The sequence below is a fragment of the Ictidomys tridecemlineatus genome, chromosome 10 (genome assembly GCF_052094955.1).
Source record: "Ictidomys tridecemlineatus isolate mIctTri1 chromosome 10, mIctTri1.hap1, whole genome shotgun sequence".
NCBI lineage: Eukaryota > Metazoa > Chordata > Mammalia > Rodentia > Sciuridae > Ictidomys > Ictidomys tridecemlineatus.
The window spans coordinates 58,653,439-58,679,863 of record NC_135486.1 but is presented as its reverse complement, the minus strand read 5'-3'; the positions used below and the strand labels follow the sequence as shown (position 1 = coordinate 58,679,863).

General features: G+C 34.8%; 1 protein-coding gene across 3 annotated transcripts in view; it reads left to right on the top strand.

Annotated features, from left to right (window-relative positions):
* Fmn2 (formin 2) overlaps positions 1-26,425 on the top strand; it is a 336,378-nt gene that overhangs the window by 265,898 nt on the left and 44,055 nt on the right. For all 3 annotated transcript variants that reach the window (XM_078023011.1, XM_078023010.1, XM_078023012.1), the window contains exon 15: positions 1,575-1,626. In XM_078023011.1, the coding sequence (XP_077879137.1) occupies positions 1,575-1,626 (52 nt within the window). The remainder of the gene's footprint in view (positions 1-1,574; positions 1,627-26,425) is intronic.

Here is a 26,425-nt window from a genome sequence, read left to right as displayed (position 1 = left end):
TACTGCACAGACCTTCGAGAAAACACTGTCCTGAAGTTGTAAAACATTAACCAGCCAAAGCTGTACTATTGTGTTTTAAGTAGTGATAAAGATACTTTGACAATTGCTAAAGAGTCCGTGGGTTTTCTTTTGTGCACAGTTCCTGGTTTTTAATAATCCATTGGCCCTGGTCCACTTTGTCTTCTGATGTCTCCAAATGGCCCCAAGTGTGGCCCAGAAGGAAATGATTATAAAAAGACAACTTCTTCATTTACTAGTTCCAGGATTTTTTAAATTTGTTCTTTTGTTTTGTTTGTTTGTTTACTTTTTATTCTATAGCTCAGTGATTTTCAAACTTTGAGTCACCAACTAGGAAATTAATTGAACAGGTCAAGACTAATTTTTTTTATTCTAATAAAATAGACTGAAAATAGCAGTGTCTTTGGAATTTTTTCCCCCAAAATATAAGTGTGTGTATGTGAGAGAGAGGGGTCGGGGATGGGGGTAGGTATGGAATAATACATAAAACAGTGTAATGCTAATTTTACACAATGGAATTTGTAGGTGATTTTAAGCAATTTGAAGTATTAATCTCCTTTCCAAATTTGATTTCTGAGTTTGTGTCAGGCTACCATTCTTTGTATTTAAACAAAATTAAAGCAAATAAATTGGTACACTATCACACTACCACAAAAGGGAGAGTTTTAGATAAAATAAGATTATGATTTTTCACTTGTGATCTGTTACAATTGGTACAATCTGAACACAATTGTAAAGAGTTTAGAATTCTCACCATAGCTCCATAGCTAAAGAAGGTTAGATGGTTTCTCTCCCCTCCTTTTTTTTTGTTGGGGGGGGTCCTGGGCATTGAATCTGGGGGCACTTTCCTCCTGAGGCACATCCCCAGCCCTTTTATTTTTTATTTTGAGATATTGTCTCATTAAGTTACTTAGGGCATCACTAAGTGGCTAAGGCAACTTGTAATCCTCCTGTCTCAGCCCCCCAATTGCTAAAATTACAAGCATGAACCACCACACCCAGCTATGTAGTTTCTTAACTTCATGTTTGTACTTTTGCTTGAGAGAATTATTTTCAGCTAATTATTGACATGTAAACCCTGACACATTTGACGTAAACATAAAATTAGTGTTTTCATTTCTCAAGTTAGTATAAAAATAATACTAATAATATAAACAAATTATTTAGAACCTAAAAATGTTCTAAACTGTATAATCTTTTTAATCATATGACATTTAAGGATTTCAAATCCATACTCAACTTCTGGTTGGAGTACATAAGAATTAATATAAATAAAAGAAACTGGGCATAGTGGCATATACCTGTAATTCCAGGAGGCTGAGACATGAGGATCACAAATTCAAATCCAGCCCCAGCAGGGACTCAGTGAGGAACTAAGCACCTCAGTGAGACTCTGTCTCCAAATAAAATAGGGCTGGGGATGTGCTCAGTGGTTGAGTACCCCTGAGTTCAATTCCCAGTGTCAAAAAACATTAAAATAAATTTCATTTTTTAAATATATTTTGCCTGAGATTATGTACTGTCTATTACATCCTTTCCTTTTCTTGCATTTTCAGCTAAAATTGACCAAGAGGCAGAGGAGACTTCACTGACAGAAACTCATAAATGGTGAGAAATTGCTTTCCTTTAATATAATATTTCCTCTAAGAATAGACTTGTAAAGTTCTTAGTGTATTTCATTCCAAGGAACCAATTATTATTTTAATTTTTATTTTCATATGTTAAATAAAACTAATGGTGTATTTGAATTTCTCAATAAATTTCTGAATTTTATTTTTATGACTCTGGATGATGTAAAATTCTGCTGAATATCAGATTATTGGGATTAGCACCTTCTCTTTCAAATAGGATTTAGGACTAAGGTAATATAAGAAAATGCAAGGTAATAGGAACCTACTTCAAGCATAAAAATTGAGGGGGTAGGAATGATGGTGGTATGAATTGGACATTATTACCCTGTGTGCATATATGGTTAGACAACCTGTGTAACTCTACATCATGTACAACCAGAAGAATAAGAAGTTATTATACTCCATTTATGTACAATGTGTCAAAATGCATTCTATTGCCATGTATAACTAATTAGAACAAAAAAGATTCAATCAAAAATTAAAATTTTGAAAAAAAATAAAAGTTGAAGGGTTTTGTAATGAAAAACTATTGAATTTGTATAATCAAAAGTAACTTCTAGGGAGGAAGCTAAGAGATTCCCTGGGATGCATTTTCACTTCCAGCATGGAGATTTACAATCAAAGGCCAGCACAGAAAAGTATCTCAAGGGGCTGGGGTTGTGGCTCAGCAGTAGAGCACTCGCTTAGCATGTGCGAGGCCCTGGGTTTGATCCTCAGCACCACATAAAAATAAACAAACTAAAGGTGTTGAGTACAACTAAAAAATAAATATTTTTTTAAAAAGTATCTCAGGAATCTCTCTGCTTTGCTGCCTCATGATATATTCTTCTTTTTATCTGTATTATGTATTAGTCAGGATTCCTCAGAAAAATAGAACCAATTAGAGATATATGAGGGTTGGAGGGTGTCAGAGAGAGATTTATTTTCAGGAATTGGCTGGTATGAGTATAGAGGCTGGTAAGTCTAAAATTAGTCAGCAGGCTGGCAGGCTGGCAATTCCAGTAGGACTGATGTTGCAATCTTGAGTTTGAATGCAGTCTGGAGACAGAATTCCTTCCACTCAGGAACCTCGGTCTGAAGCCTTCAACTGACTGGATGAGACTCAGCCATTTTATAAAGAGGGATCTGCTTTTCTTAATTTCTACTGATTTAGATGTTAACCACATCTAAAAACTGCCTTCACAACAACTAGACTGGTGTTTGACCCAAAACTATGTATTATAACCTAACCAAGTTGACATAAAATTAATCATCATACCCTTTAAAGAGAATCTGATTATTCTTGAGGGAAAAAATTCATTGAAGAGGTTCTTTTTCATTACTTTATTAGGCAAGATCCTTATATTCTGTGCACAGCTATCACACATTTAGTAGTTCTCAAGTTGATAGAAAACATTATCTTAGGCAAATTGTTCATAATTGGTTATTTTCTATGGAAATCAAAAACTGAGCTCAAGAGCTTAAATCATAACAGATTTCAGTTAGTTCCATGAAAAAAAAAATACTGGCTAATGATGAAATTGTTAGAAGTCACTCTGACATTCAGAAGAGAAAATAATAATAGGTCATATGAAGCATTTGACATTTCCCCAGAGAAATAAAGAGAAATATCATTTTCTTGGCAGTCTCATGTAACCTGAGCAATGATTAATATTAATTCTGTATAGGATGACTGTATAACCTTGGCTCCATGGCCACTGAGTCTGATTCTTGCCTCCTATAGCTCTATGACCCTACACCAGTACATAACCTTCAGTTATAGTATCTATTTTGTAGAAAAGGATTAAATGAGATAATCCCTAGCAGATGCTTAGGATTTAGTAAGTGATCAATAGATGTTGTGTGTTATTTTTACATCATCATTATTAGTAGTATCAGCAATTAACAAAATTTTGTGGTGGAAATAGAAACCAGAGTTAGATGTTGGACTCAGCATTTGTTTTGTTTTTTCATTCTTTACATTGAATCCACTACTGGGTGCCCTGGCATGGTTATGGAGCATGAATATTGGCATTAGACCTATATTTTGGTGTTTGCAACAAACGGCTGCTATTATAGCTCTAATGATTTACCTCTACTTGTGAATCCATGTCTTTATCTGTGGGGAAAAAAAAGAGAAGCAACACCCACATTGTAAATGTGGCAATCAGTTTATGATAAGTAAATTAAGTGATATAAAAACATATGTAATGCACCTATATCATAGATTTTTCAAAATTCCCTTCCTTTATATTCACAAAAATACCCAAGAGACCAACTTTGAAAATGAACTCTTTTCTCAACAAATATTGGATTGGCGGAAGACATATAAAAGAGTCACTTACCAGTTCTAGAAATTGTTCTAAGGGCATACAGCAAATAAAGAGTCATTTAATCAAGAAAATCTACTGAATCTTGGTAAGAACAGGTTGTGTTGGTGGTATGTGAGCCATATCCCATTCCTCTCAATGTTGCAAGAATTAGTTTCAAGAAAAAAGGTTGAAAAAAGTTTGGCCATAGAAAATTTGAATTTCCATATTCAAAAGTAAATCCTGGGAGGAAGTCAGGAGTTTCCACTGAAAGCTCCTTTATTTCCTTTCTGACTCAATTCTCTCTTCTTCCCCATTCTCTCTCTCTAATCAAGGTTTCCCAGAAAAACAGAACCAATTAAAGATATGTGCATACATCTCCGATCTTATGGGAAGTGCTGCAGGAACTCAAATATAAGCAGTTGTGGTCAAGTAGGCAGCAGCCCCTACTTACAACTCCAGGAGGAAGCTTTTATCCTGTGTGGACAGATCAAAAATACTGGACCCTAATACTTCCACTAGGATGGTCTATGCCAGGAAAGGTGAGGGTGGGGACCATGAAGGTTAGGGACTACCTACCTCAGCTTCTACTTGTAGAGGGTTTCCCTGTGGGAAAAGCAGCCCACTGTCTCATACCAACTTCAGCTCTGGTATAAGTGCACACATTTTCTGCTCAACAATCTTCATTTCCTTCTGAGAGGACTGATTTTATCAAGAACAGATTATGTAGATTTTCATACCTATCAGCTCTGTGAAAAACTACAGAGATCTTGGTAGAGAGCAACTAAAGAGGACTCTTGTAATTCCATGATACAATAGCAACCGGCCAAATGGAAAATGCTTTGTAAATATAGCATACATACAGGAAAATTAATAAAATTCCTTTCAAAGCAAGTTGTCAGCTTTCTTTGAAAGAAATTTTATTAATTTTTCTTTGTTGTAGTACCTTTTAAAAAAATGTCATTCCATTTAAAATGAAAAAACTGAACTTTCATGAGAAATCCAATAGAGAGAACAAGGAAAGAAGACAGTAGGAAGGATCCTTTGGGGATCACAGTCAACCCTGGCAGTCAGGAAATCTGTGCTTAAGTGTACTGTGCTGTATCCACACCCATGAGCATCAGGTTGGGATGTGGGGCAGACGTGGAGACATTCTCTAACTAGCGTCAGGTCAGGTTCATCAATATATGTTATAAGCCTTTCTAGTATTAAAGGCTTTCACACAACTTCTGACCAATCTTGACTGGTTGGCCGATAAATTACTCTGACCCAGAGAAGCCAGACTGAACAATAAAATCAGCTACTACAGTCCTACATACCATGTAGCTACTATTGACAAAATAAGTATATCAGTATCAGCTGAATTAAGTGCTTCTCCTAGGACTGTTCATGTGAAATGCTTCTGCCTGGTGTGCTGAGGGTTTCCACTCAGCCAGGCTGGCTGGCTCTTCTCATGCATTTGAAGGAATGATGGATTTTGACCTGCATTCTAAAGTCTGGGTCTCCTTTTCCCTACGAAGCTTGACTGTTTCATATACCACTCCATCCCCAACAGTGAATAACCAATATGCTCTCTATCTATATAAACATCTTTAGGATTCAAAGCCATGGTTGTTTATGGCACTCTTCTTTGTGCTTGAATTAACCAAAAGTTTCTTTACCTTCCCTCCCTGCCACCCCCCAACCCCAACCAGAACTGAAAGAAAACACACAATCAGTTTATTTGATCTCTAAATATTTCATTTGCCTCAACAAGGCCTTAAGGGAGACAAGAACCAGAAATATGTATTTATTCAGGTGTATGGTTTCTCAGTCTTCTATTTGGTTATTCTCATTATGTTCTATGTATCATGGTGTCATAAACCATATGAAATCCATTTTGGAGGTAAGATGGTATATAAAAAAAAACTGATGCTACCTGGTTTGCTTGCTTAAACTGATCTTCAGTTTCCACACTTCTATTAGCCCTTTTACCTTGAAACAAAATAAACAGGGAAATTTCAGTTGTATGATTACACTGAAAAACCTCCCAATCCAAAGAATTTTATGGTGAGGTGCTTTCCCCCACCCCCTAACTTCAGTGATGTCATTAATGCTCAAGAAGGTTTACATTTACTTTATACCCTGTGACAAGAGACTCAGTGTCAAATTGATGACCAATTTAAGTGCTTTGATTTTTTGAAATGAGAGTCATTTACAGAATATTGTGACTGCTGAGTGAATCTATCAAATGCCTTTAGGATCAAAAGATGATCCTATAGTCACTAAACAACCCTTTCTATACCAAAAGATGTTGCCCAAAGGTTTTGAGGCAATTTAGTATTTCAGGTTACTATTCTATGAAAGAAAGCAGGATTGTGTGGTGGACAGGGCCCTGACATTTCCTCTGAACCAGCTCTGTCACTCCAGAATGCAACTGGATAAACCACAAAGAGACTTAGCCTCATTTGTAAAAGGGACAGAACCTCATCCTTCCTTTTTATCCTTTTGGTCTGGGAGAATGGAAAGGCTCTCCTTTGCTGTTCGTAAGCTTCTTGGAGTATGGCTGATAGGAGGAGGCCTTGCTACCAAAGCTTATTCATGTGCAAATGCTTTGTAAATATAGCACACATACAGGGTTGTCATCTTGCTTTGAAAGGAATTTTATTAATTTTTCTTTGTTATAGTGCCTTTTTTAAAAAATGTCATTCCATTTAAAATGAATAAGCTGAACTTTTATCAAGAAAATAATTAGAATTGTTTTCTATAGTAGAATATTGTATTTTCAGATCATTTTATTTTATGACTAAATAAAAACATTCAAAAGAAACAATGGTAGTATATGTTTAAAATGAGTCAGAACTTTTTCATATTTGTTAGGACAATAATTTTATGTACTAATTCTGACTGTTTAATCATGCCTTTTTTCTATTAATCTAAAAAGTGGAAATTTGAATTCCTATTTCACATGAACAAAAATATATAGCTTTTGAATAAATAAGTTGACTGAACTCTTCAATTCTCCCAGAAAGTAAGGCAACGAGACAGATGAGTCTTGAACCATATCCAAAACTCAAATACAAATCGAACAAATATATTCCAATCTTCAGATTATTTTATTGGGAAGCCAAACTATCCTATTGTATTACAAGATGGATTTCAGTGGAATGTTGTTAAGGTTGGCTACACTCCCACTCTGTGTGTTTATTTCAGTTTCTCATTTTATTTTTAATTAGCATACATGGTTTTCTTTAATTGTGGAGAAATATCACAAGACTGACTATGATTGTTTTTATTTTCCCACAGAATTACTTAGCATCTGTGTCAGCTCACAAGCAAAGAATGTAGAAAATTTGGATTTATCTAATAAATGGTCATTCCTTTATATCTAAATTTAAAGAGTAAGAAGGCTAAGAGTTACAAAATCAACTGTATTACACTCTGAAATCTTAATTATTTGGTAAATTATGGGTAGCTTCAGATTTTTCTTTAAATTTTTTTTAGTATTTCTTTGATCTTCATAGATGAAAATAACATCTTGATTTTTGACTTTTGACATGGAAAAAGAACAGGTTTCAGAAATGCTGTTTATCAATTGCTTTAATGTCATTGTTTATTTCTAACATCAAAAAAGGTGATAGAAATGACTAAAAGTAAAATATGCTTCACATTGCATCTATTGTGTTAGGTAACTTACCCTTGTCAGTTAATTTAGTTGACATTCCAGATAAAGGAAATCAGGGTGAGTAAGGCATAATACTTGATACCCTGTGGAGTAATGTCAGAGCAACATACATCTAACCACAAAAACCATTTTAAAGGGATATTTTTCAAGGAAGTTGGTGATTTTTCCTATGGATGGAAACATTCATTTTTGAAGATGTTTTTATTTTTTAAATAGGACATATACATGCTACTGAAAATGTTACGTAACACTATTCTTTTTATGTTTCAGTCTAGAAATCTAATCCCCCTCCCCAAGAGCTGAAAACAACTAGACAGCTCAACTGTAATTAATCCTCTTTTCTTTTCTTTCTTCTATTTTTTTAGTGGTAGTTGGGGGATGGTATGCATGTATTGAAGTCAGGGCTTCTTGCCTGCTAGAGATATGCTTTAGCACTGGCTACAATCCCCAGTCTCTGTAACTAATCTTCCGATCACACCATAAGACTATAGTGAATTTGTTGACTAGAGAAGCAATTAGCACAATCATACAGAAGTAATAAATTACTGTTCTCTGTTTTAGCATTTTGTGATGAATGTTTTGACTGTATAGTTTACAAATATACTTAATGTACCACATAGGATCCTTGTTTTAACTCTTAAAGAGAATACATTAGGTTCCCTTCCCTCTCCCACTTCACTTAAATATTAGCAAAGGCAGTTGAAAATAATCAGTAATCAGAGGCAAGAAATAGTAATGGAAGAAAGCATATTTATGAGAGAACTTTAAATCGCACATTTCAAAAAATAAATCCTATTTCTGCATGTAATATTGCTTGAGTGATATTTACCAAAGCCAAGATTGCATAACAAATGAGTTGAAATGGAAAATTAATCTTTCATGCAAAATAAAAACAACAAAAAAAAGGAAAGGAATGTGGGCCCGGTGGTTTCATATAGTATATAACTGTTCTTTCGTCATGGGAGAGAAAATATTTAATCCGTCCTGAACTGATGCACACATACTTTATCATGTTTAGTGACTTTGAGAGTGTCAGTTTGTAAAGTGTTTATCCAAGGAATGGACTTCTGGCACATGGATAAAATGAAAAGTGAAATGTTTAGTTCATAATAGGCATATTTTCCAGAATCTTTCTGAGTAACTATCCCAAGATGAATAGAAAGACTACAGGTCTTTGTTTATCTGGCTTATGCTGGCAGACCATGCAGGCTCCAGCCTGGTATTAAAAACTGAAGTGACATGGAATGTCTTTGCAAAACCCCTAAACAATGACATCATTCCCTTAACAATATTGATAAAGTAAAGTAAAGTTAGAGTTTGTTGGATTCTTACTTAACTACTTCGGATCCTGCCAAAAGATTTATGTCTGGATACCCAACAGAGCAAGCCTTCCTAGGATTGATGGAGAAACCTGTGTTTCATACATTTTTCTTTCCAGGCCATGTGGCAAATTTTAGGTACAACACTTTTCTTTCTTTGTTTTCTTCTGTGGGCACATTATTTAAACTTTTATAAAATCCACTGACCTTTACCAGTGTGAGACTCCATGATGCTCTTTGCAGATTTGCTCACCACTTTTAATTATAAAAAGAACATTCTAGGGTGGTGGTCTCTCCTGAAATGTTTCTTGTTTATTGACTTTAATGCATTCTGAATAGAAGAACTTAAGCACTTTCTGCTTTGGAGAATGTTAACAGATTTTCATCCAGTTTGAGTTGATAATTATTTTAAAGAATTTCTCCCCTTTTAAAAAGTTTTATTATGAAAATCGAAACTTCCATATAGTATAGGGGCAAGAAGATCTTTTCTGCTCCATTATTTAAAAATACATTTGGGTCTAGAGTAAGAACTGTCTCTTGAAACTATGTTCTTCTCCACGTTGAAAGAGGTTAGACCTACTATATTTTTTCTGGGGTTCTAATCACTGTGTTCTTGAAATACATGTGGTATTGGGATGGAGAGGGGGAAGGTAATGCTACAAAGAAACGATTTGTCATTTTGTCCACTATTTTGGATTTTATGAAAACAAAGTTTCTATGGATAAAAGTTAATAAAGAAGCTTTCAAATGTATTTAACCATACTAACATTATTCAAGTCGATTATGGTTTACAAATTGATAAAATAACAGATACTCCAGAAAAACTAAATAAGAGCAGTTTTTAAAAATAGTCTAAAATCACTCTGACAGGGAAATATTTTTCTTGATAGAATGAAAACATGAAAGAGTAAAGCAGTTGTAGATGATTTCCTCTATATACACATTTCATCAGGCAAATTGGAAATTGCTTTAAAAGATCATTATTAGAAATCATTTGGTAATTTAGACCTCTCCCAGGAGGGAGAAGGGGGCCATAGCTGGTATCCTGATATAACAAGAAGCAAGGTGTTCTGCTCTTTTATATATCTTAGGCTTCCTTTGTTCTCCTTCTTTCTTCCTCTTATCTTTCTCCTTCCTTGTACTTGACTAGGCCAGGAAATGTGGAAATGCTAGGTGGGAAACTGGTGGGCTAAAGGGGGAAGAGCAGGATGGAGCAGCCCTGGACATATTAATTAACAACTTTTACAACTCAGTGTATGGAGGGACAATTTCTGGGGCAAGTTATCTTGATAAGGGTGTAGGAAGGGCTCTGAAGGCATTTCAATCCCTCAGGGAGCAGTCCCCAACTTCCAGGACTCACTCAAATTGGCCTCCTTGATCTGAGCTAACTCGATTTACATATCTATACCAACTGCCTATCTAATTCTGTCTCCAATAGAACAATAAATGGAAGCAATAAAAAATATAATTGCTGGATGCATTTTTGCTTCTTAATGTTTATCATGGTGACTTGCCCCTAATGATTCAAGTCTCTCTTTCTTATATATATATTATTGTAAATTCTTGAAAGGGTGAGTCTGATTGATCCTGAACAGGTAACATGGGCTCAGGAAGTACCCTGTCTATCCAAGCTGGAGCAGTAGGTAAGGCCATTTTTTAAAATCAATGTAAGGAAGAAAAAAATTGGCACATCAGGAAAGATTAGTGGAACAAAAGACCTAGAGATAGAGCTACCTTAAAAAGGGAAAATTTGGTGGAATTATTGACTTACCTTTTTTAAGTTGAATTTCATTTCATCGTATGAATATTTAGACTATAAACTCTTACATCATTTGATTTTTTGCTATTTCACACATCAAGTATGAATAAACTTAAAAAGTAACATGAAGAAACTTTTTGACTGATCTATTTACCACTTGTTTTTAAAGGCAGTATAGTTGTGAACTTGGAGCAACAGAAACTACACCTTGAGATTTGAAATCAGAGTTGGAGGAGGAAAATAATCACATAAATTCCGACACTTTTCAGGTTGGGCATCTCCATGGAGTGTCAAGGAGGAAGATAGTGATGACTTCTAAGTTGATGGCAGGCTTGTTAAATCTTTCCAGTCTTAGTTTCCTCTATTTGTTTTGAGAATTCAATATGACCATGTAAATATTATATTTAACACTAACTAAACATGTAGATAAGTGTACAATAAACTTTTTAAATTTTTTCCTTAAAGAGTTGTGCATTTTTCTACTTTCCAAACATATTTCCTTCAGAAGCCTAAGGTTTTTCCATAGCTCTATTCTGCCTCCTCCTCCCCCAAACACATCTGCCCATCTGGGTGAGACCAAGGTCACACTCCCATTCCTGGTCACATAGTCTCCTAAGAGAAACAGAATATTTGCAATGAAAATAGGTCTTAATCCCTCTGGTAATACTGTGGCATGGAAATTTGCATCTATACTGATTTTTGAAAGAGAGGGGTTATTACTGGCACACAAAACCTTAGATTAGTGTGAATAGATGTAGATTTTTGCATGCTACTTCCAGAAGATTGCCAAACCCTATTGTATATTATTTAACCCACTAAAACATTTCCCAAATTGACTGGGGGTTATATAACAATGTTATGAAAGTATATCCTTGCAAAATAATTTATAGTCTTTTCTTTGGTTTTGGTTGTAATCTTTACATTGTTAGCAGTAAATTATGAGTTTTTATGGATAAAAACTCATGAGTTTGTATCAAAATTATTTGATTAGAGGATAGTATGATTAGGCTAAAGAGATTGGGAGTATTTGATGTGGTTTTTTAAATTGAGAAACTAGACCATAAAACCTTAACTCACTTCAAGTCCAGGAATCTACTAGAAAGAGCTTACAATGAAAAGGTCAGTAAGGGCAACAGAAATTAGAAAACAATTTTAGTAAATCAGGGGAAAGAAGAAAAATTTGAGAGGACACAATAATAAAGATATTAGAACAGCTATTTTTCTCCCAATTGTTTGTTGTTTTGAGGGTGTTGTAAGTGAATATCAGCACATACTCCATGTTCTTCTTGAAAGCAAAAGTTAAAGGGGGGGCAGACTTCCAGGAATCAGTGCTTTATTAAGCAGTGGAGGCACAATTTAGGAGTTTCCCCTCCTAAAAAATAGTAACTGGTTAAAGGTCTGATTTTTATAGGGTTAAGTGAGACTTAATCATCAAAGCAGAATGTGTAAGTAGGGCAGTCAGGGAAATTGTGTAGGTTCAGAGCCTATTGTTGCTAGGAAATGGTGAAAGTCCAGAGCCCATTATCTTCCTTCTCTCCCTGAGTCCCATTGTTCTCCTTTTCTCCCCACAGGTTATTTTTTTCATATCTTTCACTTCTTATATTATCTGAAACTTCACTCTGGTAAAGGTAATTTTCAATTGAAGAATTCAGTATCTGCTGAGCATGATCGAATATTGGTGATAGGAGGTACTTTGTAGTTATTGATTTAGATAACTTAAAATCAGAAAATGTTTGGTTTTAACATTCAAACAATGAATCACAGTGCTCTTGTCATTAAAACAAAACAGATTAGTCTCCTCCTTTTGAAACTCCTCATTCCCCTGTGCTGTCTTAGGAAAGAAACAATACCTTGTAGATTGACATACATATTTTTAAAAATCTGTATTAAGAGTCTTCTAGTTTTTATTCCTATAAATATGAAGCGTAGGTCTTATTTCTTTCAAAACTCATGCAAGTTATCTTTTCTTTTTCCCATTATGTAAATCTCTTATGTTTCTGGTTAGATAAAGATAAATTTACATATTATTCACAACTTCTCAACTTTGAAATATGTGTTGTTGTTTTTTTACCCTGCTACTTAATTGTCTTTCAAATACAAGCTGGTAGACTTTTAACCTTCTTTAAAAAGCAACCTCTTTAATTAGTGTGTTTACTTAGTGTATAAATGTAAAATGCATAAGACACCTACCTTTTCATTCTGTTAAAAGTGCTTTTCATCCATAATACTATAGAAAATGTGAAATTTGGATGGTGTTTTTCTTTTTTTCTTTTTTTTTTTTTCTTTTTTCCTGTGCTGGAGATTGAACCCAGCCAGAGTCTTGTGCATGCTAAACAAGCACTCTACCACTAAACTGCATCATCCCCCAAATTCTGTTTTAATAGCTTAGAAGACTTGAATTTCTAATGTAAATAGGTGAGGGCTGGTGGATCTCTTCCCTGTCTTTACCAATAACATGGACATATAGTTATTTAGCATTGTAATATTTATGTAAACCCCACAAATTATCCTGACCTGTAGTGTTTTAAGAAACATGCCCAGATAATAAGGAGAACAAGTAGCAAGCTGTTAAGTAGTTATCGGTGTCTTTATTGGTTTGCTAAATCTACAGTGAGTCAGTATTACATTCAATTAGATAACGGTATGTTTTCATAACCTATTAGGTCAGGACAAAATATACTAAGAATATAAGGAAATATGAGTAATTGATGTTTTATATTGAAGTGTTTAAAAGTCAGTATTCAGAAATAATTGCTCACTTTAATGTCATTTTGTAACAGTTGTCCACTTAGCCCTTGCTCCTCTGCCACTGCAACTTTTAAAAAAAATGAGCAGGTTTCTTTCCCTTCCTCTCTCCCTGTTCCACCCTAATCTATCCCCTGCCTAATCTCAGTGGAAATAGGATTACCTTTCTTCCCCATTTTAAACAAATTTATCTGTCCTTGAGTACAAACCCCACCATGGGAACGAAGTATTCCAGACTTTGGGGATGCTACCAGAAAATCTCAAAAATGACTGTCTCCCAAATTAACAGGTGAATTACATCTCCAACAGAAAACAAGTGGAGAATAGCCTTTGAATCACCTCTTTAAAAGCTCCCTGTTCATGCTAAAGGGCAGAATCACAGCCTCTGGGACCAGAGTTTCCTGTGCCTCTCCATTGATAGCAAAGCAATAAACCTCCTTTTTCTTAAAACTGTGTTCTCATTATGAGATTGGCATCCGGAACAAGGACCAAGCTTTTGGTAACAAATTTAATCAAAGAAAGCCACTCTTGTAAAGGGAAATTAAATGTCAAAATTCAAAACCTGATAGCTTATTTTAGGTATAATGCTTAGCATTTGATTCGGAATAAATTCAGTAAGATTTACTCGAAATGAGTAAAAGATGGAATAGTCTGCCTCCCAGGTAATAGTATATAACCCAGAAAAAAGAGAGAGTGAGAGAGAGATTTTAAGTTAGTTGATATATATAAAACAATAGATATAGAAAGACACCAGCAAATTTTTCTTTGATAATTTCTTAATTCCTTCCTAAAACAGAAATATTTAGGTCCCAGATCAGATTCAAAACCACTACTGGTAAGGTTTTCTGTTTGAAATTCCTAACTGGGTAGATCTAACAATCTGAAAAAAAAAAAAAAATTTTTGACAAAATGAAGACAATTTAAAATATTTGAAGCAAGGTTTTAAGAGTAAGATGGGCAAACTCAGACTTAATGTAATGAGGTTCTGATAGAAGCAGATCTGTATTTCTGGACTCCAAGAGTATATCTGGATTTCTAGATTTTTTTTTTTTTACCTCAGGCCATCAGCCAAATACATTCCAAAAGAGTTAAGGAAATAAACATTAAAATTGAAACTTTAACTAGAGGAACATATTGGGAAATATTTATAAGATTTGGAATGGGAGAAGCTTTGCCAGCATCATAGCCACAGACTATTGATGCTCATTTCTATTTCTGTTACTTATTTCTAAGTGATTCATTGTCTTTTGGTGTTCTACTAAGTAATGAATTGCAGAGGAAACACAGTAATCAAGTTAGTTTAAGAAAGTTTTTCCAAACTTGTTATCCACATATTTTTCCAAACTGCCTCTCTTGTTCATTTCACTTTTTATTAATTTTTATTTTTCTCAAATTTATAAGTATAGACACAATTAAGTCAAGTAGTGCCCAGCCTTATTTGAACAAGCAGCTGCCTTCTGCAACACCCTTCCCTACTCTTACCTTTCTCTTAATATGCTTCCCCTGGTATTTTCTGCTTTATTATTCCTCAGTGATATGCTTGCTCTACAATTTCATTGTTAACCACTTAGGCATTATCTGTTAACTATGATAATAGTAGATGTCATTTTAGCTTTTTCTTTCTTAGTCCCCATCCTATCCTACTTCCGCTTCTTCATTTTTTTCAAACATATTTGTATCATAATTTTTAGTTAAGAAGGTTGTCTGGGATGTATGTGTATGTATATACATACGTGTGTGTTGTTTCTTGTCTCAGAAGCACTCAGAGTTTTATCTATTGCTGGAGGTACACATCTTGGGCCTGAGTGTGTACCTTTTTTATTTATTCTACTAAAATTGGTGTATAAATGTAAAATGATGAGTGGATAAAGAAAAAAAATATATATATATATATAAATAACATTTATACACACACACATACACTGGAATATTCTAGGGTTGATCTAAAATGAACATTTATACACACACACATACACTGGAATATTCTAGGGTTGATCTAAAATGATCCTCAGGTTTCTGATGTGGGGAACTAAGATAACATTTCTAAGAGAAGGAGATAAGAAGCTGAAGATGTGTATAAAATAGTCATGTAGAAATGCTGAGGATTTGGTTTAGTGTTTGAGTGTGAAGCTGAGAGGTGAGGCAGGTAGCTGGGTTTTATATATGTCATCATTATAGAAAGAAGCAGAAATTAGGAGAATGTGCCAGATCACCCCAGGAGATTGGGGTTCATAGCTCATCAGCAACCTAAGACTGAAAACCTTGAAAAATGCCACTTTTGAATTGTTGCTGCAAGGAAAGGATAACACAACAGAAAGGGAAGTCAATCCAAAACAAAAAGAAGAAAAATAGGTGGGTTGTATATTACAGAAGTCTAGGTAAATTAGCAGAAAAGCTCAACTACAACACTGATATATAACTAAAGACAATTGTTTTGGTCATGAGAAGACAGCATGTACTCTTATTAACAATTGTTTTATTTGAATTTTGGTCCAATTTGTCATGGAGTTAAAAGCTGCATTGTAATAGAATTAAGAAAATAAGGAATTGAAGTTCTGAGAGTAAGCTACTTTTAACAAAAGTTTGAAGAGGAAGAGAAGGAGATAAATGTTGAAATATTGACAGAGATGGTGTGGTCTGTTTTTTAAAATCACTTTTGGTTGCTGCACATGATCGTGTGGATGTATTAAATGCTATAACTGTAGAGAGAGAATCTGCATTTTAGTAGAGATGACTATTGTAGTCACAAAACACAGGAAAATTATGATCTAATTACTGGAAGTTAAAACCATGGAAGGAGTTGAGTAAGTATAAATGATGTCAGGAACTTCAAAAAAAAAAAAAAGGTGTGGCACAATCTTGGGGAAACAGTGCTTGGGAAGGGCACTAGAGGACAACTAGGGAGTCTCCCTTTCTTAGTTTCCTGGATTTGGGAGGCTAGGGGACCAGGAAACGTAAGGCTTCCAGGGAAGAGCAATATGGATGAGTTGCTTTTGTCTAGTGAAAGTCTTAGTTTTATTAATAAAAAAGTAGCAAATAAACACATTGGAGAAAGAAGATGTAAACTCAGATCTCAAGAGCATGAGAGTAACATTAGTAGAGACACTTCATAGTGGTGGTTCTGGAACTCCAGTCCATAGGGACATAGGTACAGAAAGGAAAGATGCGCTTTGAAGGGGTGGTACTTAGGAAGACTAGCGTGCTTGTCATGATAAAAGGTGGCTAAAGGACCCTGAGAGTAGCATAAGAATGGAGAACACTAATAGACTGACCAACCCGTCATGGAGCTCAGCTTCTGCAACTTAGCTTTGACTGGCCTAAGAGGGCTAGTAGAGACATTGTATGATTCCTGTGGGTGAGAAAGAATGGGAAAACGATTGAAAAATAGAGGAATATCTTCAGGCTAGACAGTAGAATATAGGAAAGCTGCCACAGTTACCCAGTGTCTTACTTACCTTACAATGGCATCTCCTAGATGACTTTTTTTAATGTTGAGAAATCATAGGAGGTAGGCCCTGTAGATATGGACAAGAAGTGGAATAATTTCCCCTTACGTTACAAACTGCATTCATGTCTTCAAAAATGTTAGGATGCCAAAGAATCCAGTTAGCTTGCAAATATTTATGTGGTAGTGCTTGTTTTTCACCTCAACAGCTGCCATTGAGGCTCCTTGCTCACTCTTATAAAAAAGGTATTCCTCTCGGTATGACAGTGCTATGCAGCTCTTCAACATGCCAGGAATATCTTACAAATATTGTTGGGCTAGTGAAGCAAAGATTTCTCCAAGCAGCAAAAGTACATTTTTAAAATGCCAAATATTATTTGATTGTTATTATTTTCTTTTTCCAGCCTCACATCTCTGAAATTACCTCAGAGTGAAATTTAGGATTGGGTTGTGACAAGTCCTTTTACCTCGGAAGGGAGCACCATCCTATATTTCCAATTGTTTGTGACACAGAAGCTGATTGTTTCTTCTGTGCTTGTGTCTATATCTACGAAGAGGGATGGAGGGCTTTGGAAATCTTAGCCAACTGGTTCTCACAAAATTCTTACAATGAACCGGTAGGGTAATTTTTAGCGACCATTTTACAGGTGAGGAAATAGAGAATTTCAGTCCTGACAAATTACTTCTCCAGTATCAGAGAGTGAGGAAGCACATTGCCAAGAAAGGAATTCAGGTCTTTTTAAAAGTTGAATGTTATACGAGTAGTAATCTATTGTGCAATCTGAGAATTCATTTATGAAATTTTAAAGCCAAAATGAATGAAATGCTGGTGTTTATGGAAATATTTTGCTGCTATTCAGTTCTGCCAAATAATACTCTGTCCTTTATGTCCTTGCCACCCTTCCTACTACTCAATAACAGTATAAGATTAAAACTAGCAATTTATGTTAAAATGTTAGAAATGGAATGGTAATGTATAAATATGACATTTATGTTGATATTATTTACAAGTATATGTGTTATTTTTGCTTTCATTTACATAAGTAAAATTTTAAGTGGTCAATGTAACAACACAGTATTTGTAATCTCCTGGAAGTTCATGTTGGGGGGTGTATATGAGGAGAGCTTTGTTTGTAAAAGTGGAGCCTACCTGGAGTAGTAAAGATTTGTTGTTTTTCTTCCTTGGTGGCAGAGGCAGGGGAAATCTGTTATATATAAGAGCTTGACTGTCTTAAATATCTTTCTTTTTAAAAAAATACTTATTTTTTGGTGTAGATGGACACAACACAATGCATTTTATTTTTATGCGGTCCTGAGGATCGAACCCGGGTCCCACCCGTGCTAGGTGAGCGCTCTACCGCTGAGCCACAATCCCAGCCCCCTGTCTTATATATCTTTCTGAAAATTACACTTAAAAATAAATATCTGGCATTAGAAATGCTGTCATCTCCCTGAGAAACAGCATTAGCATTGATAGAGCATAGCAGAACTTAATAGCACTGACCACAAAGCACTGTTTTCTGAGTAAATGGCTGGAAGAAAAGTTTTTGATACAAAGGCTTCACTTGACCAGAGCATCATGTGTATAATGATGGAAGTGGTATGGAGTTAATATAGTTCCTCCGCTGAATGTGTGATGTTTATGCTGTGGTACTTTGATATCTTGGCTTCTAAAGATTGCATTAAGCATGATGTCTCTATTTAGAAGCATTTATTTAGAAGTAGGCCTGTCATTTTCAGGGCAATTTTTCAGAAAAAATTCATTGAGTGATAAACGTGGGTATGGACATAGTGGCTATCACAAGAAGCTGCAAAGTTTACTAAGATATATCCTTATCCTCTAAACACTGCGAGCTTCAACTTGGCATATAGCATTGCCAGGTACCTTTCTCTAGGAATAACTTTCCCCCAGATACTCTTGCTTTATAACTCCTCTAGCCTGCTCATCTTCGCTATCCCAATTTGCCTTGCTCACCTCTAATTTCATACAGTAAATCCACCAAACTGGATCCCTTCTGTATTATGAAACTACTCCTGCACATACTTCTCTTCTTCTTCCAATCTAGGGAAATTTCTCTCCCTAGAAATACCTCCACTGAAAGCTTTGCCTCCTGATTTCAACTTCTCCCTTGGAGCCTTTGATACATTAGTTTCATTATAACCATGAAACTTAAACAACCAAGAAACAAAAGCAACCCCCTCCCTACACATTCTCTCACTACTCTTTATAACCATCCTTCTCCACCTCACCTCAGCTACATTTATGTCCCCTTTTGAACCTAATGTTTATTTGTGCTGCCTTTTATGATTTCATGGCCAAACTTAGGAAGTTTGTGTATTTTATTGGTCTTCTGAAAGAACTAGATGTTTTCTTTGTTAAGATTATCTCCCTGTTCTTTTGTTTTAGTTGGTTGATTTGCTTTCTGTTTCACACATTTTTGCTGTCTAACATCCTTTTCTTTCCTACAACCTGTCTATTTTATTCTGTGGCTTTGTCAGTTGCCTTAAAAATTTATTATTTTTAATTTTCCTTCTTTAAAGCTATACATTTATAACTTTAAGTTCTACTTTAATTATATTCTAGTAGTTTTGAATTGTAAAGCATTTTGGTTTTTTACCGTTCATTTTTAACTTGTTATTTCTTTCTTGAGTAAGCAGTTATTTTTGTATTTATTTATTGTATTTAAGTGTGAGGTTTCGTTTGTTTGTTCTGTTTGCAGTCATTTTTCTATCAATTTCCAGTTAATTGCCTTGAAGTGGAAAAAAAAAAAAGCAGTTTGTATGATACGAACACTGAACATTTTAAAAGCCATTAAGACTTCCTTTGTGACCTAATATAGAGTCTTTTTTAATCTTCATATTTCATTGAAAAGAATCATTTTGTTATGAATATGAGTCAATGATCTATTGATTTCCAGATGCACATTTTCTCACACTTCAACCTATCTGAAACTGATATATTTTGTAATGTACTACATCTTACGATATAAACCTGATTTAAGGTCAGCTTCTTCAAAAGAGGATTTGAGTTTGTCTTTGCCGTCTGTTAAGGGCACTATGTCCCTGAAACCACTTTACATTAAATCCTCTGCTTATGCTTCAGATTTTTTCTTTTTTGTTTTTATCTTTGTTCGTTTTTTTTTTTTTTTAAATGAGACCTGGTAGTATGAATTCAGAAGAAAACTGCATGATTTCTGAGTTATGATTCAAATTGTCAGTGTAACTTTTTTGTTTCAGCTTTCTGTCCATGCCAGCCTTGAAAAGTAAAATTCCTTAGGATCCCTTTCTGTGGGGAATCTCTCATTTTCTTTTAGATGAGTCCTTTCGTATCTTGGTTTATGCAGGAGCAGTAGACTCTATTTAGCCTCTTTTAAAACTCCTCAATTGGACTCTTTCTCTTTCTTAGTGACACATAAAATGATGCTAGTTTTAAAAATACATGGCAAGTTACATTAGTGAAATATAGTACATTTAAAAAATAAAATCTATTAATTATCAATTTCAAATCTATATCAATACAAATTTGTAGGCAGCTACATTATACTCATCTACTCTAACTGTGGTAGTTTCGGTTTTATCTTTAATTCTGTGAAGTTTTTAAACTTCATACATTAAAACTATCTGGTTTTATCATCTTAAAGAAATGCTCTTTTTTTTTTGCCATTATGCAGTGACCTTTCTTATTTCCACTATTGCTGATTGTCTTCCCCTCTTTATTGACTAATATTTCTTCCACAGTTTTCTTTTCTCTGATATGTATTTTCTACCTCTTTATTTTTATTTTCCTGGGCTATTTTGGTTTAGACATTTTTTTATAAACAACATTTATCTAAAACTTTATTTTAATATCCAATCTGATGGACTCTCTTTCATAGATTTTTGTTTCTTTATGTTTATTAAAATTGATGATATATTTTGATTTCTTCCTCCTAATTTAGTATATGCTCAGATGTTCTACCCCCATCCCCTGGCCCTTTCTGTTAGATGGAAAATTTTTTATTACTCTCCCTTTTGGTTGAATTGGACTTTGTAGATTTTTTAATGGTTATCCTTAAAACATAAGTTTTCTTCTTCTTTTTTCTTTTTTTAAACTGAGGATTGAACCCAGGGTAGCTTAACCATTGAGCCATATTCCCAACCCTTTTTAAAATATTTTATTTTGAAATAGGGTCTTACCAAGTTGCATAGAGCCTCGATAAGTAGCTGAGGCTGGTTTCAGACTTGCAATCCTCCTACCTCAGCCTCCCAAGTTGCTAGGATTACAGGTGTGTACCACTGTACCCAGCAAAACAAGTTTTCTAACAAAAACTAGAGTTACTACTTATTTTTTTTTCTCCTAAGCAATATTAAGATTATTTCATCCTAATTTACTTGTTTCTTTTTTTTTTTTTTGAGAGAGAGAGAGAGAGAGAGAGAATTTTTAATATTTATTTTAGTTTTCTGCAGACACATCTTTGTTTGTATGTGGTGCTGATGATCGAACCCAGGCCGCACGCATGCCAGGTGAGCGCGCTACAGCTTGAGCCACATCCCCAGCCCTTACTTGTTGTTATCTCAAGTTTTAGTCACCAGTTTATGCTAAACAATCAACAATTATAGGGCTGGGGTTGTGGCTTAGTGGTAGTACACTCACCTAGAGGCACTGGGTTTGATCCTCAGTATCACATAAAAATAAAATTAAAGGATTGTGTCCACCTACAATTAAAAAATAAATATTAAAAAATCAAAAATCACTTAGGAACTTAACTAATAATTATATTTAGTAAATTTCTCTTTTTAGCACTGTTTCTAGGCCCTTCTTCCATAGCTTCTTTTCTTGTTGATGAACATTCTTTAGTCGTTCCGAAGGTTTTCTGTTAGCACTTCTTTGACCCATGAGTTACGTGTAGCATGTTTTAAAGTTTCCAGATATAAGGGATTTTTCAAGTTGTCCCCTTTTTTTCATAATTACATAGAAATTAAATTAAAGAAGATTACAGCATGAGACATGTCTTGCTTTTTTTCAACTTGCTGTATGGTCTAGAGGATAATCAATATGTGTAAGTTTTACCAATTGTGCTTGAATACAGAGTTCTGGTGTTAAATATACTGTTCTATATTAGTTTAGTATTTTAAACTGTCTTAATAAAATTGTTTAAATATTCTATAGCTTTCCTGATCTATCTATCTATCTATCTATCTATCTATCTATTTATTTTGGCCTGCTTGTTATCTGTCAGTTATAAAATATATAGAGACTTATGTGGTAAACATGTCACTTTCTTCTAACAGTGCTGACATTTTTGTTCTGTGTATCTTTCCAGTGTTTTTGTTTTGCATTTCCATATTTAGAGTTGTTCCATCCATCTTCTTGGTGAACTTAATCTTGTTTTCAGTGCTATCTCTTTTCTGGTACTCTTAACAAATATGGACCTGCCTAGTTGTCTCAATCTGCCTGGCGTGTCTGCTTCTCCACATTGGACATCACTTTTTCCAGGCCTGTAAGAGAAGAGCCATTTGCTGAATCCTTTCATTACATAATAGTTAACTCTGTGACTCCTTGGGGTATAATCTCTTCCCTTCCTTATAAGGCCTAGCACTTCTGTAACTGGATTTTGATGGGATAACACCTTCATTATTATGGCAGCTAAGAGAAGTAGGCAGCTTCTAAGGGGTCATTAGTTGTTTGGTACAGTGTCTTGGTAGTTTGTGTCTTTCAGAAAATAGATATATTTTAGATCTAAATGTCAGATATTATATTGCTAGGTGAAGGCTATCTGGGAGCTATCTATACTATCTTTTTAAACTTCCTTTTAATCTAAAAGAAATAAATGACTCACTGCTCACAGAATTGAGAGTTCTCTGAAGGGGGAAACAGAAATAATATATTTAATTCTATTTGTATGGATTCAATCTTAATTTTTTTAAATAATGATGACCTCTGATTTTTAAATTCGAGTGATCAGGACGGTAAACTTTCAATTATTTAATGACATGGGTGAAAATTGCTGAATGTTATAGGATTAAATTGGAGACCCCTGAAAGAGAATAGAGTGGAAGGATGGTCTCTGGATACAGATTACAGATTAAGTACTAGATATTAAATTAGAAAGCAGTTATATATAAATAATGCTTTCTTTTAATGAGTTTACATGCTGAGAGAAATATCTGAATGGAAAAAAATTTGTATATGTTTTTATTATTAGATAAAGAAGCTAATAGGAAAGGAGAGATTTTAGGTACTGCAAATAGGGGACAATGAATTTAATACTTCCCTAAAGGAAGTCTGAGTAGGATAAAGACTGTGTAGATCAAGAATTTAGTCTTGACTAAGAAATGATGAGGGTTTTTTTTTTTTTTTTTTTTTTGCTTAAAGATGAAGGTACAGTTATATGAAAAAAATTGCATGGTGAAAAATTACATAAATTAGTAAAGCAAGATTTTTATAAAAGAGATTTCCATTCTTTCTATCCTTAGGATTCATAACATAAGAAGAATGGAAGGCAACTTAGAAAAAAAAATTCTGGAGCATACATAAATTGGATATAAGGTGTATTAGAAAAAAGTCACCCTAACATTGTTGACCGTATTTGTTGTCTAGATTCAGGAACTTTCTTAGTTGCTTTATGATCATCATTGGTTCCATCTTGCATCATCCCCTCTGGGACATTCTGTGCCTAAAAATGTGTCACTTGGATTTCAAGTTTCTGTAGTTTCTTTGAGCTGATATTTTTTATTGTGCAGGGAATTAACTTTTTTTCCTAAGACTAATTCACCATTGTACCACAATGTTTCATTTTAAAAGGAAAGAAATACCAATTTATCCTGTTACCATTTTGAATTCCTGTGATTTTTTTTTTCCAGTGCCTAGAGCAAAATGACTGGCATAGTGTATTCTTTGTGTTTTTTAGGAGAAATGGAAGACCCCTCAAAGACCTTTTAATAATAAGAAAGGGAATTTGTTCTTCCTTGTTGGGGTAATAAAATATGTTACATTTCATGTAAGTTCTTACGAGGGATAGAGGACATGAAGATGATGATTTAGAGTTCCAAAAATTGCAGTTACTTGTGGAAGGCTTTTACTGAAAATAGATCTTTCTCTTGAGATTTTAGTTTGTTCTGAAGAATAATATTACAAAATCCAATGTTGCACAATAAAAAAAAGCATATGCAATGGAAGATTTATGATGATGATCCTTGGCAGCTCATTTAAACTGGTATGTTCCTTTGGCCTCATGTTTAATACCAAGTTGCTTTATGTTCTTGGTTCTTGTCTATACAAACTGAACTGAGTTCTATACATTCAATTCTCATTCTGTGTATAAATTCTCATTTAGTGACCAGCCTTTTTGCTTTATTTCAAAAGGACAATGATAATTGAAAGAAGAAAGTAAGAGGAAAGATCACAGACAAAACAGAGAAGTCAGATCCAGGTCCACTTAGACTGGGCCAGGACTGAGTTGGTAACTCCCTGGCCCAGAAGGCCAGGTCAAACACACATGTGTGCATGAGAAATTATCTCACCAGGGGCTGGGGTTATGGCTCAGTGGTAGGGCACTTGCCTAGCATGTGTGAGGCATTTGGTTCTATTCTTAGCACTACATATGAATAAATAAAATAAAAGTCCATTGACAACTAAAAAATATTAAAAAAAAATGATCTCACCAGACACTTCATGCATACCCCAATACCAACTTAACAGTGGCTCAAAATAGCCTGAACTGCCACATTGGCAGTTGAGCCAGGGAGGGAGGCATTTGATCTCAAAACCTATTGGCATTAGTTTTAGTGGGAGAATAAATTAATAAATGACCTGTTCCTGTCTGCACAGGGCTTAGAGATCCAACAACACACGAGAACAATGACTTGTATCTGAATTGTGTCATTAACTTTAATGATAAGTACAGCTATATTTGTGGTAGGGGGTGGGGAGGTTTAATTAAATAGATTTATGTCTTTCGGCAGGCTTTTTTGCTTAGTTGTTGACTATGACATGTTTGTTAAATAGGTATTGGGAAGCTGTGTGTGTGTACATGAACTATATGTCATGTACTGTTAAATATCGTCATATGAAATAAAGTCAAGACATGATATAATTCCTTATTTTTTATATTTTATGATCCCAGGATAAAAGGATATTTTTTATTTCTACATAAATGAAGTAAGAATTGTTCATGGAGAGGGACTACTATAAACTTTCTTCTGAGCCAAGTGAGATGATAAGTAGAGAGGAATGGGTAAGGGTGGTCACTCACACTGACAATGACGGGCTATCCCCCAGAAGACTGATGTATCAGAATCAGTTTTAATTTCTATAAATGGCATGGGTTATCTCACAATTATGTAGGGATATAGGAATGAGGGAAAGGAATCATTCCCCTAAACTTCTCCATAAGAATAAATCTCAGGTCTTCTCACACTCTGAACACATCATGAAGGCTAAAGAGAAACCTTTTGGTAGCTGCTATCGTGATAGCAAAACCACCACTTGTAGATCTTACTATGTGCTGGCAATACCATGAAGCCCATCACACACTTGTACATTTAGTCCATGCAAGAGGCTGTTTAAATAGGAAATGCTGTCATTCTCTGTGTATTTGTGTCATTTTCCTTTCAAGATGAGGTCTACTTTGGATAGAGCCAGAAATACATCTTGATCATTCAAACCCAAAGTCTATGCTTTTTCATTTGGAGCTATAAGGGAAATGGAATGACAGGTTTCTTCTGTTATAAAGTCCCCCCATATCCAAATTTCTCCCAAAAGTATCTAGATCACTTGATCAGCAGACAGTCATACTTTAAGCAAATAAACAACTTCTGTGTGCCAGGCACTGTTCAGGTGCTAGAAATAAAGTAGTAAACACAAAGGGTATAATCTTCTTATAGAAGTTAAGTTCTAGTGGAGGGAGACTGTCATAGTTTCGATCTTAAATGTCCTGAAAGGTGCACAGGTTAAAGGCGTGGTCCCAGCCTATGGCACTACTGGGAGGTGATAGAACCTTTAAGAAGTGGAGCCCAATGGGAGGAGGTTAGGTTATTGAGGGTGTGTAAGACCCAGTCCCTCCTCTTACTGTCTCTTTGCTGTCCCATCTCCATGAGGTAAGCAGCTTACCTCACAACATACTCCTCACCATGTTGTTCTGTCCCACTACAGGCCCCAAAGCAGTAGGGCCAACCCACCATGGACCAAAATCTCCAAAATTGTGAACCAAAATAAACCTTTCATCTTTACAAGTTGATATTCTCATATATTCATTATAGTGATGGAAAACTGACTAACACAGACCCCAGTAGTTCACAAGAATACAGAATATCTTGTATGTTTGATGGCATTGAGTGCTGTGGAGTTAAATTTTAAGTCAGAACTCTTTGGTAGGCCCAAAGTTGTACTTTTGCTTTCACTTTTCATGAGGATCTCACTAAGATACCTGTTCAAAGATTCCAAAGAAGTGAAGGAGACAGACTTGCAGACACCTAGGTGAAGAGTATTCCAGGAAAATGAGGAACAAGTGCAGCCTTAGAATATCAACTTCTGATAGGACTGATGGATGGGAGCAAGAAACCAGTAGGAAAAGAT